The following is a 20364-nucleotide window of genomic DNA, read 5'->3' as shown; positions in this document are numbered from 1 at the left end:
GTTTATGGAAAAGCGATAAGGTATTTTTCAGCAATGTTCCACCCCAAGGGGTCAATATCGACCACTTTGGGAATCTCTGGTCTATATCCTCGAATCGTATGTCGCCTCTTTCAATTGACCAAATAAATAATTGTGTAGATGCGTGCAAACTAATCAGCATGTGAATTTCTGCTCAAAATTATCTGCTCAATAGTACCTACGCGAATTCGCAATTCTTCAGTCTTTTCGCAAAATGAAAAACGATAAAGATGCATTGCACAACAGATTCTGCTAGACATTTCTCGCTCATGGTTATAAGTAGACCAAAAAGTTTTCATAACAGACATTTGAGAATTCCTCCTCATATTTGACTCACCCTCGTATATTCTACGGGGTGTTTTCAAAGTTGTAACCAATTATCGAAGGAAATTATAAAAGTTTAATGCCCTAAAAATTTAATTTTCTTAATATTTTACGTACTGACGTCCAGACAATGTTTTTTCAAGAGATTTCAAAAAAAATGTAAACGAAACAGTTGATATATTTGAGGTTCATATTTTGAAAATATCTTAAACTATACCAAGTGTTGCATAGCACCGTTACAAACACATCAATTTTTTAAAGACGGAGTTTGAATTATTGTTAGATATTTACGAACCCCATTCACATAAATAAAAATGAACAGGTATGAAATTGCAATTATGTGATGAAATATGCACAACGGCATATTAATAATACCTAACAGAGAATGTAAATACCGTACTGATTTGAATAAAGAGGATTAAATTGATGCTACACTCATATTAGGAATTGTTGAACTCGATATACCAGATAAATATTATTATTTTCTGATTTATATTGGTAATTTAGCTTTCAATTGCAGTCATCATTAACTAAAAAAGTAATATCCAGATTAGTGTATTACGCAATGAGTTCTTCATAAAATGTAACCGCCAACGATTGGAAATTAGTTTATTTGAGCTCCACGTCAGTTTGGAAACGCCGCCCTCTAAGCTACGGCTTCAGTTCAGAGCACAGATAAAAATCCTTCGGTGCTAAGTTGGGACTGTATGGTGGTGATCGAAAAAAAGTCCAATTAGAATTGCTGAAGGAGTTGTTGGGTTACACGAACTTTGTCGTGAATCAGAGGTATTTCAGAGCCTCTTCTATTGTTCTGCACTACATAAACACCACAAGCAATACACCTTTTTGGTCCCATAATATCATGAAAGTTAAACGAACGTTTGAATTTTGTGAGTCTCGTTGGATGATTTGTTTCCATCCATTGTTGTGATTGTCGTTTCGTTTCGAGGGTGTCATACGAAATCTTTGTTCCGTCACGTGTCCCGATGGATCTTAAAAAATGTTCTCAATCAGTATTGTGACAGCCAAGAAACTCCAAACCTGCACCCATTCGGCGCAATAACAAAAAACTACAGGGTGAATCTTGAAACTTCAGGAAATTGTATCGATAGATAACTTATGGTGAAACTTCTATCAACGGATGCTTTTCTGGCCATCTTACCGTGCGATCGGAGGTTGGAAAAAAATTTCGTTGTATTTGCTGATGAATGCAATATTATATCATTTGTTAATCGGCAAAATTTTTGCTATTAGTCAAGAAAAAATACTTTCGAAAAAGTTAATAGCTGAGCAGGAATTGTTGGAAACCATAGCTACGGTCCTTTTCAATTGAGGGCAATTTGATCCAGGAAACCTTCAACGTAACTTTCGGCAGGGTCTGAACACAATATTTACCAATAGATAGAGAGGCCAGGATCGATATATTAACCTGATTTTACATTATTAGATTTCTTTCTAAGTGAAAGGCATTGCGTGCAGTATTAAACTTTTGATTTAAATTACTAGAAAGAGAATAATGGGAATAGGTTCTTTACACCAATATATCAAATAAAGTTAGAAGACAGTCTTCAAGTTTAGGATGTTACCAACACATTCGTGGCGAACATTTCGAGCATCTACGAGGATGGTTCCAGAAGTACCAGATCCAACAATGAAAACATATTAATATGGGAAAAAATACACTTCTTTCAGCGATGTTCTATTAGTTTGATATCTTTTTTTTAATAAGAATCGTCAAGCTTCTCAATATAGCCATTAACTGCCAGGAGAACACCTCCTCATTGCTGGAAAATCTTTGACCAACTCCTCGAACTATTTTTTCAAGTCTGGAAACAGAAAATAATCTAACGGGACTGAATGTTGCGGATGGGGTGCATGGGGTGACAATTAAAATTTTAATTCATTAATTTTTGTCGTTGTAATGACGGATGTATAAGTTTCTTCACTTTCTTCTTAGCCGTTTTGCCTGATTTCTTCGCTCAAACGTTGCGATAAGTTAGTTTTTTCTTTTCAAGATAGTCAATAGAAATTATGTCCGCAGATGGAACGGTTTTTGCCTTCTTTGGACCTGGTTCTCACTTTTCAGTCCATCTATGTTTCATCTATGGTTTTGAAAGTCGCAAATAATATTTCTGTAAAGCAAACACTCGATGGTAACATCTTCACGACGCTGTTTTTGTTCCATTGTGAGCAAACTCGACACATATCTTGCGCAGAGTTATCCCATGTTCAAATTTTCAGTTAATATGCGATGTCTGCCAGTTCGCGCACTTCCAGTCAACGATTATCTTGTACAGATTTGTGGATTTTCTTCTGGAGTCATCACCTTATTTGGTCGACATCTGCGATGCTGGTCTTTGTAGGTCGTACGGACTCCTTAAGCAGCTATCGCTGTGACTTGGCCAGACCAGGTACTAGAACCATTCTTGTATTTCATATATATTCATAGTTATTTACATTTTAGTACATTTAAACAGTCTTTTATAATAATAATTGAGGTCTCTAGATAAAACAAACTGCCCTTCAAAATTTTCGTTTATAACCCAATATTACTTCTTGTAAAATATTATTTGTAGATTCTTATATAATTATTGCGTTGTTTTATTAACAGGAACAAAGAACAAAGGGGAATATTTTCTAGAGAAAGTTAGATTACTTTCTTCTGCTGAATGTTGGGAGTTTAAAAGCGCTCCTAAATCTAACTAGAAAAATGTAAGAAACAGTTGATACTGAAATATAAGATTTACACTGCACTTAAGTTTCAGAAGCATCGAGAAACCATGTTGGTATTCTCTCATTACTTCTCATTAAGGAAATTTCTACATAATTAAAACCCCTAATCAAGGAAAAATGAACAAAGCAGCTGCATAAAGTTTATAGTGGACGTTTATTTTAATGGGAAAATTTTTAACAAAAGATCTCTAGATAAAGGGAATTTTTGGTCTTGTAATACTAAGATATATTTCATTCATAAAATTTTTTCAGTAAAACAAATAATTAAAATTTCATTGTTATTGAATTTCAAGTGAACAAATTTTCCTAAAGATCGCAGTAGTTGCTTTGAAAATACAACTGTACTAGAAAGTACACAATCTATACAGCATATGTTTCAAGTTTGAAGACGCCACGTTGTTTAATATAAATATTTTACAGAAATGAAGTAAATTTTTGAGCTATTTCATAACCATGGATGAAACGTGGATCCATCACTTCACATCCGATACAAAAGAACAATCAAAACAATGGACTGAAAAGGGAGAACCGGTTCCAAAGGAGGCAAAGACTGTTCCATCTGCAGACAAGGTCATGGTGTCGATTTTATTTCCATTATCTATCTTGAAAAAACGAAAACTATCAATGGCGAGTTTTATGCGAATTTATTGTAGCATTTGAGCGAAGAAATCAATCAAAAACCACCGCATTTGACTAAAAAAAGTGTTTGTTTCATCAAGACAATGCACCAGCTCATACATCCGTCACTGCAATGGCCAAAATTTTTCAAAAATAAAAGATATCTGCAATTAATGGCTGTTTTGAGAAGCTTGACGATTATTATTATAAAAATGGTACCGAACTTATTGAACATCGCCGATAAAAGTGTATGGAGCTAAGAGTATTTTTTCCAAAATTTGGTGACTGTGATTGTGCGTCGACCCATAGGTTTAATCTGTACAATGACATTGCTGAATGATTCATCCTACAAACAACTGACCATGAAGACTGGTTCAGGTAAGTGTACACCGACTCGGTCAATGATTTGTCTTTACGCCTTCGTTATGGTAACGCAGAATACCAATTTAATAGGAAATATTCGCTTTAATCAACATGGAACATTTGTATCAGTCTCTTACCAAACTACTCTGACAATTAATCTCGTGCCATTCAATAATCCTTCCATTGAATTAAAATTCCTCAAGAGAATCACGTAAACCAGTCATCTGAAGGCTGTCCAAAATTTATTAGTGGATTCGCTTTCATCTTCTGTTTTAAATGTATTCAAATTCGTGTTTGGTGCCAGAATTGCACATCTTGAATGGTATGAAGAAGAGGCAATGATAAATTTTCGCCATAAAAAGGTTAGTCCACTAAATAATCAAATAATCATCATCATTAGGAGAGTTTTGACCATTGCGAATTTCCAGCAGGAAGTTCAATCATCTGCGCTCGTCTTCATGTTTTTTTACGAGTTTGGAAGCTTTGAAAATGTTTGAAATCAATATTTTTACTGTAGTAGCTCTAAATGCATGATTTACAACTTGCAGCACTTGCCAGAAATCTCCTAAGATAATTATTTTCCCGCCGAATGGTACTTCGTCAAGTTTCTCAGAATGTGAAGTTGAATTTTCGCGCTAATTCTTAACCAATTCCCTCATACTATATCTCAAATGAAAGGGCTTGATTTACTTAGTCGTCTTGAACTAAAAAGAACAATTTACCTCAATTAGAACTCGAGTTATAAAAGAAGAAACATTTTGATGACTTATTGATGCTCGATGACAAATCGGGAAATCGTCCCGATACACCGGCCGCTTAGAAATTCGTTTTCTTCCTAGTGAGTAAACTCATTTTCTAGTCACATATTTTGCTAATTTGTAAAAAATACTAGCGTTTGAGGAAATTTCATTTTAAAATAAAAGAAGGTGCTTATAGGCTTTGCAAGGAAATTTGAATCTTCTTCGGGATATTTAAACGTTTTGAGGGCGCAAGATAAATTACAATAATATCATTTTTCGCTTGGTTTTTAGTGTAATTTTATTCTCCGAATGGAAATCCGTTATCCAAACACTTATCCAGAAAGAAAATAAATTTGAAGAGATTTAGAGAGGATAGCAAAAATATTATAGGGAATTCGATATTTTCCAAGTTGGGATCAAACATTTCTTTCGATTTTAAGTTCGAAACAATATTATTAAAAATTTATTGAACAATTTTTTGGTTTTAAGTCACCATCGACGGGATTCGACCCAATTCTTCTTGAATTATTTCGAAACTAGATAAAAAGTTGCTCCAATAAATACGGACTGAAAAATTAATGAAAAATATTAATGAAAGAATGCATGAAGGAGAGGTGGCTGGGATTCACTCCAGAAGGTACACCTTTCTTAAAGACAAAAGAGGTTTTTTGAACCCAACATTGTTGGTTTATGAACAAGTGATCATTGATATTTTTTTTGACGAAGTAGAAGGTTGATTTTCTGCATGTATACTATGATATGAATCATTGTTTATTATAATTAGCGACGGTTCTTATTAATTAACTGTGGCGCAATCCCCTTTGTGAATATTTCACCATGGTAATCTGATGATGATGGTTTGGAGGAAACCTCAACTAGTATTTTCTATAAATCCTTTTTTTTATGGAAACAAATATTTTCAACGCAGTTACCACTTCCTGAATGAATCGATGGAAGAGGTTGTAAAGGTCCGCCTTTGTTTTTTCGTCTCCAAATCAAATTTATAAAGACTTCTGTGTTCAAACATTTATCTTATTTTCAACCATTTTCTGATGAAAACTATTGATTTATATACTGGTACAAGTATAATCAGACACTTGTTTGACGCAATTTTGAAAATTCTACATCTAAAAATTGTATAAAAAAAAAGTTGATATACCTCTAAAAAGGACTGATTTTAAAAATGAATACACGTTCAATGTAACAAATCGTTAAAACAATACAGTGAACAAAGCTCACGTCAAACTTAACTTTTAGTACGGTCAGTTATTGATGTTTTAATGATTAAATCGTTTTTATTTTAAGAAACTATGAGGACGGTTCCAGAAGTACCTGGCCAAACACAGAAAATACAAAAATCCTCAAAATAGTCATTAACTGGCGACATCATCTCTTAATTTTGGAAAATATTTGACCACTGAACCATTTTTTCATGTCGGGGAACATAAAATAATCGAAGGAAGCTACATCTGGCGAATGGGGTAGCTATTCAAACTTTAATTTCTACTACTTACCAAATGCGGCCATTTTTTCTTGATTACTTCGCTCAAAAGTTGCAATCAGTTCGAATAATACTCGCCCTTGATAGTTTTTCCCTTTTTAAGATAGCCAATGAAAATTATCCCAAAAAATCGACACCATAACCTTGCCTGCAGATGTAACAATCTTTGCCTTCTTTGGAGCCGTTTCTCTTTTTTCAGTCCATTGTTTTGATTTCCCACATTCCATCTATGGTTGGTTGGTTGATTTTTGTGAAAAATTGCCAAATACTCGATGGGAACATCTTGACTACGCTGTTTTTGTTACATTGTGAACAAACGTGGCACCCAACTTACCCGCAGCTTTCTCCAAATTTTCGATACGATGTACCGCACTTTTTGAAATGCTTACTATGTTTTAGCTCGCGCTCTTTCAGTCGGTGATCATCCAGTACCGCTTTCTGAATTTTCTTTAACATTTCTGGAGTCGTCACCTCATTAGGGGTGCGACGCAGTTTATACGGCCTAAGCCCAAGTTTCACCAAGAGTAAAATCTAGTCCAGCTTTTATGTCGCTTGGGCTAACGCCTTTCAAATATAAGTATTGTGTAACGATAACAAATTTTTTCCATGTTTACAAATTCAATGAAAACGTTTATTAGTTAATGACATCCAAACAAATACTAGACAACGTGGAGTCTTCAAATTTCAACCATATGATGTATAGATTGTGTACTTTTCAAGTAACTACCGCCATCTCTTTGTCAGGCTAGGTACTTCTGGGACCAACCACGTATTACGTATGTCTTGTTGTTAGTATTGCGTAGAAGACAGTCGATTTTGGTTATGATGCTGGATTTCTATTGATAAAAGAAGATAGTATGTTGAAAATATAATCCGTAGATTGAGTCACGAGATTAGAGATCTCTGTCGTTTCTACTATAGCTTCTTCTTATCCAATTGGTATTGATATTGGTATAATCTTCATCGATTTTAATGTCAAACTTATTACTAGCGTAGAAAATTGGGTTCTGGTTGAAAAGTGATAACACCAAGAAGATGATTATAGTTTTTTTTTTAAATTGAGAGTTCCAAAATTAATTTTAATATATTCACATTTTACAGTTTTCGAGAGAGGTACAATAAAACAATTTTATTCCCTTACCGTCATATTATTACCGAAGTTTCGAATTTCACTGTTTATAGTTCACTATTTTTCATGAAAACGAGAATTTCCACCCAACTTCAGAACACCGGAGATTATCAAAGTTATAAAGGAATATTTTTAGGACAAACTTTGTTGCGGTTCACTTCAATTGTTGAGCATTTCATTATTTTGGAGAGACCCCCAACAATGAAAAACGTCGTGTGTGTGTATATCTGAAAAGTTTTCCTACTTCTATTTAACTTCTTCGTCACGAGACAATTTATGAAGTGAAATTGGATTTATTGTTGATCGGGTTTGATCATTTTTTAAGAATAGATTCTTCAAATTTTCATTAATTTTTAGTTATTGTTAACGATTTCGCTGGTTACTGAAATAGAACTATGGACGCTCGTATAAGTTTAGTCGTTCGAGGATGACCAATTGTCCTTTTCTCGATTATTGGTGCCTTGAGACACATTAAAGGGTCCAGGGTATGCGATTGACGCAACTTTACAAACATTAATCAGCCCTATATATGTTCCCCCGTTAGAATTTGTTACAATTTTGAAGAGTTCCAAAGAAAAGAAGATTAAAATAGAGATTTATCGGTGACGTCTGTAGAGTTTTCATGGCCAATAAATTTGTTATTGCAAAATAGGAAAATTTAAAGCTTCATAGAAAATCAGGGGAGAACTAGGGATGTAAACACGACAAATTTTCCTCAACTAGAAGCATTTAAAATCAATAGAGAAAACTATAAGTTCAAGTCGAGAATTAAGAATGTTAAACCACTAAATCAAAGAATACTAATATACCTATTGACATGTCATGTCATTGTCAATTGTCAGTTTTTGACAAATTGATTATAATAATATATAATTACCCATAAAAATCAAAATATCTCACGAATGTGACATTGTTAATAATTTTAAAAAGTATATACTGAGGATAAACTTTTAAATTGATATTTCAAACGACCAAGGAAGCAGTGAACTTTATCACACTAATCAATCACCCTGTATATATGTGCATATTTCAAATAAGTTCTTTGTATATAAAGCTTCAATGATAAAACTATTACAGAACAACTTTCACGTTAAAAAGAAAACCTGACTTTGGCAATCACGATTGAGCCATCTAACGAATTGTCAAAATCAGCTGATTTTTATTTCAAAATGGCTGCCGTGGGGTAAACAAATGCATTTTACCCAAGGTTTTTCTTGTGGAAAGAAGAAGAATTTTCTCCCAAAGACGTGGCGTTCTTGAAAAATTACTTGCAGACTGACTAAAAAAACTGCATCTGCTGTATTAGTTTCATTGAAAATGTAAACAGTATCTATGGTGTCCACTTAACACCATAAAACGAAATCAAAACAATTGTCATTACCGAAAAAAAAACAAGAAAAGCTAACAAGGGTACACGAGAAAAATTATTTGTATGCCGCGGTATACACAACATTTTTTAGACGACGCATAAGATCCAAAACTTTTTCAATTACACCGAGGAAAGAAAATAAATAATAGAATTGATTTTATTTATTGAACAATATAATGTACTTAATGATATTTGTAATATCAATATTATTTTTTTTCTTTTTCATCATCATTCATTGTTATTCATTAATTTAGACAAAACTTCGAATTAAACAAATAATTTCAGAAAATTCAAAATTTAAGGTTATGCAAAATCATCAAAGTGAATCTGTCTTCTGTCAACTGTTAAAGTTGTCTACTCCAGAGCGTCCCGAAAGTGTTTTGCAATACGGAACTGTCAATGTCACTACATGGAACACTCAAAACGCACCTTCCGGTATGTAAATGAATACAGAACGAACAACTTTCAGATGGCGTCGTCTAAAAAATGGATTGTTCAACCCACGTCCACCATTTTGACGTAGATCCCAGTTTTCAGCCATTCTAAACAATTGTTAGTTGCTATATATGCCCATTCACTCCAGAATGTTCCTCAACCAGGTAATTTGTTTCGTACCTACGCCCTGCGGCCCTAAAAGACTATAGCTGTTTCGACATGACGTAGATATGACAGTTTTTGGTACATTTTTACATTTTTATCGAATAATATACATGCTATTCTTTTATTTTTAATATTTAAACCATTTATAATGGGATTATCGAATCTAGATGATATATCCATCTGGAGGAGGTTGATTAAAATAATTCACCGTGTTTTTTCATCAAACCTTGTACGAACAAGACGATTATAAAGGAAGAGACGTTCTTTTGAATGAAAATGTATCACTTACGTAAGACCCATATTGTAACCAATATATAACATATTTTCTCTTCAACTATACTTAACAGAGTGAGTTGGTAATTCACTAGAGAATCTCAAGCTCCTAACAGGTGTTTGTTCCGCTCAAGTTTGGTTGATGGGAGCTGTAATGGCAAAGTTTACCGTCGTTCGCTTAAATAACCCGAAGTAACTAAAACAATAAATTAGGATCCAAAGATTGGAATATTTCGCGTTTCTAATGCCACTTCCCGAAGACTACGATGTCCTTCAATTAATTATGCTGAATAAAATCAAATATCCGGGGTATTTATCCATAAGAAATAAACATTTCAATGAAATCAGATAATTTGGAGTCATCCGATTGAAGACAACCAATCAGTTCAACATTTTACTGAAAAACAGATCTCCGATTTTGACGTTCACCTTCACGATTTGGTATTTATTGAATTAAAGAATCAAATATACCAAAAAATACCCCCTACTGTCTAGATTTATAATCCAGGAGGTCAAAAATTTAACAAGAATAGGTGCACATAGCTGTCCCAAGTTATTCAAGGATACCCCGATATCCAAAAGCTTCCACGTAGGTGGAAAAATGTTTCGAATTACTTTGAAAAACTGTGAAATTTTGTGAATTTTGTGAAGCTTTTGGATTAGTTTTCAGGTCTAGGTTTAACGTCTAGGTGAGCCAATGAGATTGAGACAATCTTCAGAAAAATAATAAATGAAATGATCAAACGTGGGATAGAGCATGATTCCGGAATCTACATCACTTACGACAAAGTATTAAACCTGAAGCAGAAGTACTTGAAGCAAAACTGAATGGGTGAGTATTTACCATTGAAATTCAAGAAGCACGTCCTGAACATCACAGTCTTTGACACCAAAAAAGCTACAACGCTACTGAATCCGAAAACAAAAATTTCAATGTTGTATTCGAAGGAAAAATAGCAGAAATTTAATCCTAGAGAATGGCACTGGGACATCCCAATTATCATTCATTGACTAACTACTACGTTGACAAGAATTGAAAGGAAACAAACTTCATCGACTCACCAGGACACCACAACCAGGAGGAAGTTGAAACAGTTAAGCTTACTAAATAATATGATGTAGTTGAGAAATAAAAAACCAGACCAGTTAGTGAAATAAAAACTAAAGCATGTATTTAAAATCCTGCTTGATGATTAGAGATGTATATTGTGTACATGTTTAAAAACAAATTCGCAAAAGTGGTATACCTTTTTTCATTTACAACAATATGTGAAGAACAAAACAAAAAAATGATGATTAGGGCGAGATTTCTCGTTTAAATAAACAAAAATACTTTTATGATATAAAACCGTTATCACAGTGTCGAAACTAGCGATTTTCAGTATCAGTCTCGTTTATGTTTTAGTGTTGCATTCAAAACATTCATTTGATATCGTGTAATAGTTTTAAATCATTTGTTTTGCTCAATTTATTAAGCTTTTTCCACCAGAGACGGATTGAGTATGTTTATCGATAAAATATTGTTCATTCGAAAATTGAATTCGAAGACTAAGACCTAAACCACTTAATTCGCTACTTGAATTTGTTAAAAACATAGTCAGAATTCTTAGGATATCTAAAATAAGCCATTTTCTAAACTATGATGAAATCATCAAGTCATATATTATTCTTGAGGGGATGGAGACATATTGTATATAAATAGAATAATGGAGACGCAATCCCTTCCGAAATACTCAAGCTTCTAGATAGTTTTTCCAATATCAATTGCAGATTATAAAAACTGGTTCGAAACCGGACAATTTTGTTTGATCTAACATAGGCGTAGATACCTCATTTTATTAATTCATTAACCTCAACTTGTTACAACTGAATATTAAATTATAAAACGAAAATAGACGATTAAAATGTACCTGCCTGTAAGGAAGTTTGGTTTAAACGGGGTACCAGACGTGAGCTGGGCCTTTTTTGTACCCCATTCGTCTAATAGAACTTTGGTAGTTTTTTATTTGACGCAAATAATCTTGTCGCCATCGAAATATTCTTGACGTTCATTCAGTTTTTTGTGTTTAAAACCACATGCCGACAAAAGTTGACGCAATAGTTCTAGGTGTAATTGTAGTCTGGATAATCTGAGAATTTGGGCGCCATAAGTACGGGGACAGATTTTATCAGGTCATTTCACCAATCAAAAAACTGTATTGGGGAAAATCGAACCTAAAAGTTTATTGTTGAAAGCTAAAAAAGGACCATCCAGAAGTTAGTTTGCTAAAAATTCGTATAACGTTAATTCATAATAGAACTTTTTGGCTATTTCTGATTCAGACGGTGCTTATTTGTGGCCATAAATATATTACAATAACAAAAAACTTTTTCCTTGCATAAGATTATGTGATTTGTAGTTGAAGTCTGCAAGCATTGCTGGTTCCAATTTCCCTGGGTAGCGCTTTTCAATTGTGAGGATATCTTGATAAAAGCGTTTTCCATGCTTGTCACTTAAAGCGCACATGTTTTCCGGAAAAATTTAGGTGGGAATGTCAACAGTGTATTTTCAAAGACATATCATATTCCAATTTACGTATAATATAAACAGTGAGCATTCCTTTGATGAGGTCAAACTGCAAGAATTGTTGGTGCTAGTTTTTGTGGTGTGCAAAGGGTGTACTAGCGCTTTCTGGACACTGGCCTGATTACTAGAAGTCCAGGGACCGTTTTTTGGTGTCCACAAGTTTGGGGAATAGGACAGCTACTGCGGTTTCACTGCGAAATCAGTTGGAAGGAGTGAGAAATGTCAACGTTAGTGAATGGACCGTTAGAAGAAGACTTCATGCTGCTGGTCTGTCATGCAGAAGAATGGCTACAGGTCCCCCGTTGCAACGCCAGCATCGGACTGCAAGATTGATATTTGTCATTTGCCAGAGATTACTTTCGTAGGAATGATGATGACTGGATCTTGGTATTGTTCTCAGATGAGTCGCGTTTTTGCCTCACTGGGTCGGATGGATGTTGACGAGTGTGGAGAAGACCTGGGGAAAGATATGCCGAAGTTTGCATTGACGAGCGTCTTCCATTTGGCGGTGGGTCAGTTATGGTTTGGGCGGGAATCACTACACAAGCTCGTACAGAGTTGGTATTCATAGAAAATGGCTCCCTAGCCTCTCACAGGTACATTATGGACGTGCTATACCTTTCATAATGACTATGGGGAAACGGAGCGTTTTTATGCAAGATAATGCGAGACCACAAACAGCCAGGATTGTCAGGGAGTATCTGGATGAGGTAGAAATTAAGCGGTTTGACTGGCCAGCTCGCAATCCAGACATGAATCCCATAGAACATGTCTGGGACGAGTTGGGACGACTGATCCGCAGACACACACCAGCACCAAGAAGCTAAGAAGATTGCTGTTGCAGGAATAGGATAACATTGATCCGCAACATAATTGAAAGGATGCCGCGCCTACTTCAAGCAGTCATCAATCACGCTATTAGTGACAAGTTTTTTTATTTTGTTCGTTCTATATCTTCCCTAACAACAAAATGTTGAATTTCGCCCAAAATGTTAATTCGTTGCTTTTTCAGAATAAATCATTAAATCTTTTCGTGGTTAGCTACTAGATTCAACTGTTTGAGTATTCGATTTAACACGTCAGCTTTTTCTTTGGGCAAATTCAAGTTTCATATGAGATCATCAAGCTCCAATTGGTTAATCAGATGCGGTACTTGAGGACTGACAGGATCTGTGAATTCTGTTTCAATTTTCTCGATTTCAGACCTGCTTGAAGTACAACACCATAAACTGGAGAAGGCACAGGAAGTTCTTCAGAATTAGGGATTGTTTTTGTTACAGAAGACACCTCAGCGTGTTTTTTCATCAGCAGATGTGTGATACCCAATATTTATCCAAGTTACCAACACCCAGGTACATCTGCACTTCATGCATTTCTTAATTGAAGTTGTCACAGCCTTTTTATAGTTTTTAGGTGTATATAACAAAATAAGTCGGGAGAATTAATACTTTTTATACGATTCAGCTGTTAACTTACTTCCAAAGATGAATTCACGAGAATAATTGATAATAACTCTGAGCTACTTACAAAATTTTAAAGAAAAAGTGACAATTTGTTAAAAAAAATATTGGAACGCTTTTGAAACTCTTGTTAATGTTTGGCTTTGGTCACTTATTTGATTTAACAATCATCGATCAAAGTGAATGTTTGTGTGGTACAAAAAAATAGAAAAATATTCTGTCTATATCGAAATGTTTATTTTTTCAGTTACTAGGTGTACAAATTTACAAATTCGTGTTATTTTCTTCGCGTGTTGTCTCAGTCCGATGCTGTAAACTGACACGAATCAATAACTAGAATTTGGAATCTATTTTGATTCAATTTACAATAAACCTATGCCAACATATAGATCTATTTTATTTATTTTATTTACGACCTCGGTAAAACTGTTATTCTATCGGGTTGTATTGTGATTAAATTTATTTTATCTTTTGGAAATAAAGGGAAATAATTCAACTATGTAATATTGGTTGTTGATAAAAATATCTCCAAGTTAATCTGTTTTTTAAACACTAATATATCTATAACAAGATGATATAAACCAATTTTTGATATTAGGAATTTGAAGCAAAAACTTTCCTATAAACTTTCGACTCCAAATACGACTAGAAAGGTGAAATTTTTCTTTAATCAGAGAACAAAGATAACATACCAATGGCAAGGTCTTTTAAAATGAGTTTTATCACTGAATTAAGCGAAAAAAATCGATTAAAAATCACCAAACAATCACATGTCTATAACACATCGCAAATTAACAGTAAGGATTGGTCAATCAAAGCTTGTGGAACGTTTAAGTTCCTTCCTTATTGCAAGAGGGAATGGAAAAGGAAGAGTTTTGCGTCCATGTGTTACAAAAAATATCAATTTCGACAGCAAACATTATCCGCTCTGGCCTACTGACAAGGAAAGTGCCAAATCTTCGGGTTACCGATTTGGGAAATCATTAAACACGTGTTAATGAGTAACCACGACCGTTCGGTCTAACGTTCGATATTTTCAGATTTACGTTCCATTCCCTCTTGCCAAAAGGGAGGAACTTAAACGTTCCTCATGCTTTGATTGGATTTTTAATCGATTTTTTTCGCTTGTACTGGTATAACTCGCATGCGAACGTTTCGAAAGACCCTGTATGATATCTTACAAATTTAATTATGCTAGTCTCTAGAGTCTATGGTAAATTCTAGAATTCAGTCACAGAATAATGAGATTTTTCTAGCCAGAAATGCCTTTGTCAAACCTCGAAACTTATCAAAAGTTTTTGCCGTTTTCATTTCGGAAGGTAGCCGATTAAATAATTTTTTCGCACTGAAGATGATGGGATTTTTCACCAGATCAGTAATAGGTACAGTCAAGTAAATGTCCAATTTCTTTCTTCTAGAAGGGGAGGTATGCGTGGGTCTCTCAGTTAGAGCTAGAGCTAGAATTTGGTGTCTTATTAAAATAGAATTTGTAATTTGAAGATAGAATCGAAGAGGTGCAAACTACAAGAACTCCGAAAAGGCAATTCTATATGTGCAGACCACTGAAGGGCATCGTCAATATGTAGACCAAGAAATTTGATAAAATTTGAGAGTTTTCTCAAACAGAAACCGTTTGCGTCACACCAGGACTTAATAATTATGAGATCATGGTCGAATGTAGAACAACTGGACCCAAAACTTAACCCTGCGGCACACCATTGCCGACTGGAAATTGACTTGAAACTTTACCATTAACTCGTACCAATTGATTTCGACATTCAAGCTAAGATACAAACCTTTTTAATGGAATACTTCGATTGCCATAATCTTCTAGTTTGTTAATCAGAATTTCATGATCAACACAATCGAAGGCTTTAGAGAAATCACAAAAAACCGAAGCTAAATAAAATTTATTGTTACGTGAAGTATATTTTTCGTTGAGAACATAAAACGTCATTAATGCGTTTATTAGGTAAGAAACCAAATTGTTGAGCTGTCAGGATTTTATGTTTTAAAAGGGTAATTAACGGATTTTCGTTAGTCCCACGATAATGGGGACAGGATGTCTTGTTTTGGATGCTGAATATGATTCGCTCTAGCTTAGATCTATTTGGAGGTCTGACGGAGAGAAAGCATCTCACTATGTGGATATTTTAGAGCTAATATTCTAACTAACGTTCACGAAATGATAAGTTCGTCTGGGTCGAGATCGATAATGTTTGCTTAGGAATCAGATCGTAGAAAATAGACCAGAAAAGAAGTGAATTAACAACTCTCATCCTCGAACTGAATCAGATAAAGGTGAAATTGCGGGGAATCGAAACTAGCTTTATTGAAGAAAAGAATCCGCTCAATTCCCATGGAAATTTGGTTTAGGCCAATTTTTCTATAAGCCACAATGATAGTTTGAATCAAGATGGTTAAAAAGATCGATCGATACGAGAAATTATAACCAATTTTGGAAAAATAACAATTGCAACTGTACTGATAAAAGCTCGGAATCAGAGGTGAATAATCAACGCCGCAATAGATTAGAATAGAGCTAGAGGATTAGAGAGAAAATAAATAAAAATTGATAATCATCTCTATAAGATGTATCTGCACAATCAAAGTATTACTTTTAGCTTGACTTTGCCTAATATAAGAATTGTCTGAAAAGTTTCCAACCAAAATCGTATATAAGTTGATAAATACAGGGTGTTTTTAAATTTTTGCGACAAAATTCAGGATGTAATTGTTAGTATAAAGTTAAAATGGGTCTTATAACGAAATTTTTGACATGTTTCATAAATATTTCAGTAAAATTATAAACTTGAAGTTCTGTAATTTTCGTACAATTATAACAAATATTTGTTATAATTATATTTCGTAAGAAATTATTTTAAAAAAAAGTGAGAGATGTTAAATTCACCCCCGTATAATGCAACAGGATTATTGATAAAAATAAATTCAAGTCACCACTTTCTAAGGAATAAGCTGAGGAAATTTTGTTATAGCAAAGACCCTTCTTAATTTCATACGAGCAATCACTCGCGCATCAATTTGGAAACACCCTGTATATTCATGTAGATTTTCCCCAAAATTTCAGCGATTTTTGTATCCTAATTTTTTTTTAAATGCACAAGTGCGTCGTTGTGAAGATCTTTCTGATTATGGTGGAAATAAATCATTTTGTTAGGCCGGAAATATTTCGTACAACCCTCGTATACATATTATGCGAATAGAAAATTTGATCTACTTACGTGTTAAATATTGTATGTATGGAAAATCTGAGTAATTGCCTGTAAAGAAGTACATTTTTTTTAGTTTAAATACATAAATTTCAAACCCAGGATGTCAACGAAATCTGAAAATAAAACTTTTATATTTGAATATGAAAAATTTTAAAAGTGTTAAACATCGATTATCACGAGTTACTATTAGTAAAGACATTTATACAACATTCTATAACATTTAAAATAAATAAGTGCGTTGAATATCAGATTAAATCCTCGTTATTAGATAATATCCGGCCCAAATTATGTCATTCAGAAACAACCGTTGTATTTTTTAATATTTGCTAGAGAATTTAGACACAATGAGGTAATAGACACTTTAAACGAACCCATCAAAGGGTCAGCTTCTAATTGTCAAATTTTCAAACTTACCTAACCATAAATAAGAACAAACATAAATCGAATCCCGATTTCGCCAAATTTTAGACTTCCGTTATAACCGAACAGGACCGACTTCACGGTCCGTTCCGTGAACGAGCTATCATTCTTTACGGCATATGGTTATAAAAGACCAAGTTTTGGATTTGCTAGTAGGTTTAATTACTCTTTGGTACAAAAATTGACCATAATAATCCACATGTAAGAACCAAAAATTGGGATACAGCATCGATTGACGCATATACGTGTTAGTTTCAGTATTTCATACTAAATTGCTTGATAATACTTTTTGTCGTTAATAATATCAAAAACCGTACTAATGAATCTTCAATTCTATCAGATTACGTTGTATAAACTTAGAGAATGCATTTTTCAAATGATATCTATGTATGTAATGGAACTGTCCACAGATATTTTCATCAAATACTGCCCTTTGTTAAGTTATTAAAACCTGTATCGAATATTACCGCCGAAGGGTAGAAAAAAATAAACAGAATAATCCTTTTTTTAAACGAAGTTTCCAAAACGACCAGTTGGATTTACGTTTTTATATTCAGAGATTAAGGCCGTATAATATTTTTTCTGTCCGTTTTTTTTGTATGTTCAAAATGATACTGATCTTGAAATTCATAAATTGATAATAAATAAAAATGTAGTCATTTCGTTTGCAATTTTTATGTCCAATTTACGAGTTGAAAACGGTGAAATGTACGGATTAAATTCGGATTTAAAAATAATATTAATTCTTTCCAAAAATATTTCCTTGCCAGGCAAGAGTTTACGTAATTTCAGTGGTAAATTTTACATGGAAAAATAAACGTGAAGGTAGTTCGTACCAGATGAATCTTCAACTGAAGTTAGAGACATCACAGATGATCCTAAAACTTACTAAAGAAATAATCAGCTATGAGTTTTTTTTGGCTACAGCTACACGTGCAGCATTGCAAGTAAAAACTTGGCTGGAAAAATGTGGCATCTGAAATTGCTTTATGACCTGAAAGGTAAAAAAAAGCCTCATTGCACATTCTAGATCAAAATTTTCCGGAGTTAAGCTAGTCTGGAGGGTTTATAGGGCAAAAATATATTTAAGGTGGATTTTTGGTATATATGGTATCTTAATACCAATTTAAATGCAGTACACCAGCATCTGTAGTCAAAGAAACTTCATATTCTGGCTCCTACAGAAAGAAAAGTGGACTCAACAACAAACAACATCCAAGGTTCTTGATGAGGTGTGGGAAGCTCAAGATTTTGCCAACAGTAACGGATTGATTCAACTTATCAATCGACTAACCAGAGTCGATTGATCAGGTCACAAACTAATAACAGCAACGTGTGAACTAGAAATCTAACAGGATCCACCTAGACCAGATAAAGTTTGGTGTTATAGATCGACCAAAAGGAATCATGTGAGGAATTTCCTTTTTATGTTTTCTTGTTTCAATTCCAATGAATCCTCAATATGTACAAGCTTATATTCCTTACTTTTTCAAGGGCTTTGCAGAAAACAATCCATGATTTGATAAAAACGACACTAGAGCAGTTAACAGCAAAAATACTGCTGGAGATTGGAAATACCGTTCAATTTAGATCCAACCATTGCCACGGTCAGGGAGAAAGTCGTTAACCTATAAATCTTGAGATATTTTGAGTCTGTTAACACCATCAGCTATCATCAATACAGGTTTTGGTGAACGTAGATCACTTGAGAATCTCCTGGCCGATGTCATCAACGTATGAAGTGAAGCTATAGAAAAATATGGGGTATCCGGAGCAATCGCACCGGTCATATCGAAGGTTTTTAACAGGGTTCGGAATGACAACCTTCTAAATAAGTTAAGATCGTACCGTTTGTCGACCTCACTCATCAACTGGCTCAGTAGCTTTCTCAAAGACAGATACATCCAAGTCGCTATCGATGAACACACTTCAGAGACATTTGAGGTCTCTAGGGATGCGTCTTGTCACCTATTTACTTTCTTTTGTTCATCATCGATCTACTTGACAAAACCAGAAAAACGTTCTGGAATGGGGTGTGAGCAATTTGAGTTTAATGCAGCAAAGACCCAGGCTGGAACTGCATATCAGGATTTATCGAGATTCTTTGGAGAATCTCCAGGAAAGAAGTCGAGGTACCATAAAGTCAGAACTAGAGAGAGGAAGGAACAGTTTGATTACGAAGAAGATGACATTGAAGAATGGGCATGTTTTTAAAGTATAGTTCTTTTTCTTTAACCTCCAAAAACTCTTTAAACCTTTATTTATGCGAGGTTTTTTTTGGTGTGGTTTGCTTCCCACACTATTGATAAAAAATAATAATTTCACGATATATGTGATGATAATGAAGTCCAGGAGCAAACTATACCTGCAAACGGCGACCGCAACAGTGTGTGACAGCCTCCTGCAGAGTAATATATCAATTAGAAGCGATTCCGACGTAAAAACATCCTTTGGTAGGTAGGTATACGTTGTGGGCAGATGATGTTACTCTCTGGCGCACATCAGGTGATTTAATGTTATCGTTGAACGCAATTAGGGCCTATCTAATGGAAAATATGCGGAGGGTGGTACATATTTCGGTTTTCCTATGTTGCGTGCACATGAATTAGTCAACTATTCAGCAACGTCTGTGTAGTTTACAACAAAATTTAATTATAATGGAGTTCAGTTTAGTAACATGCATCGAATATATGAGGTTTCGAATTTTTATTTGTTGTACGGGGTGTAATTTAACATTTAACCCAATTGATTGGAAATATATTCACGAAAAACTTGGACTGAAAAGCAGAGCAGTACTTTGTATGAGATTATAATGAAATTATTTCAAAAAAAAACCTAATGAATCAGATTTTTGACTCAAGTCGAAATAAAGTCAATTCGATCTTTTGCATTTGTCTTCTAGTCCGGTTAAATTTGATCAAAAATAAATGAAGTTAGTGATGATACATAGTTAGTTAAAACAGTTTGAGAATCGGCGAAATATAATTATAACTAAAATTTTTCTATTCCCTGTTATT

The 20364-nt window shown here is 34.1% G+C and overlaps 1 protein-coding gene across 5 annotated transcripts in view; it reads right to left on the bottom strand.

The window, feature by feature from the left end:
• LOC130898106 (tyrosine-protein phosphatase Lar) overlaps window positions 1-20364 on the bottom strand; it is a 524093-nt gene that overhangs the window by 222141 nt on the left and 281588 nt on the right. For 4 of the 5 annotated variants that reach the window (XM_057807151.1, XM_057807155.1, XM_057807154.1 and 1 more), the window contains one exon: window positions 16937-16975. The exons of the other annotated variant lie outside the window; for it this stretch is intronic. In XM_057807151.1, the coding sequence (XP_057663134.1) occupies window positions 16937-16975 (39 nt within the window). The remainder of the gene's footprint in view (window positions 1-16936; window positions 16976-20364) is intronic. 5 annotated transcript variants of the gene reach the window in all.

Source organism: Diorhabda carinulata, chromosome 9 (assembly GCF_026250575.1).
Source record: "Diorhabda carinulata isolate Delta chromosome 9, icDioCari1.1, whole genome shotgun sequence".
Lineage (NCBI taxonomy): Eukaryota > Metazoa > Arthropoda > Insecta > Coleoptera > Chrysomelidae > Diorhabda > Diorhabda carinulata.
The sequence above is the reverse complement of the archived record's forward strand: the minus strand, read 5'-3'. Positions and strand labels throughout refer to the sequence as shown.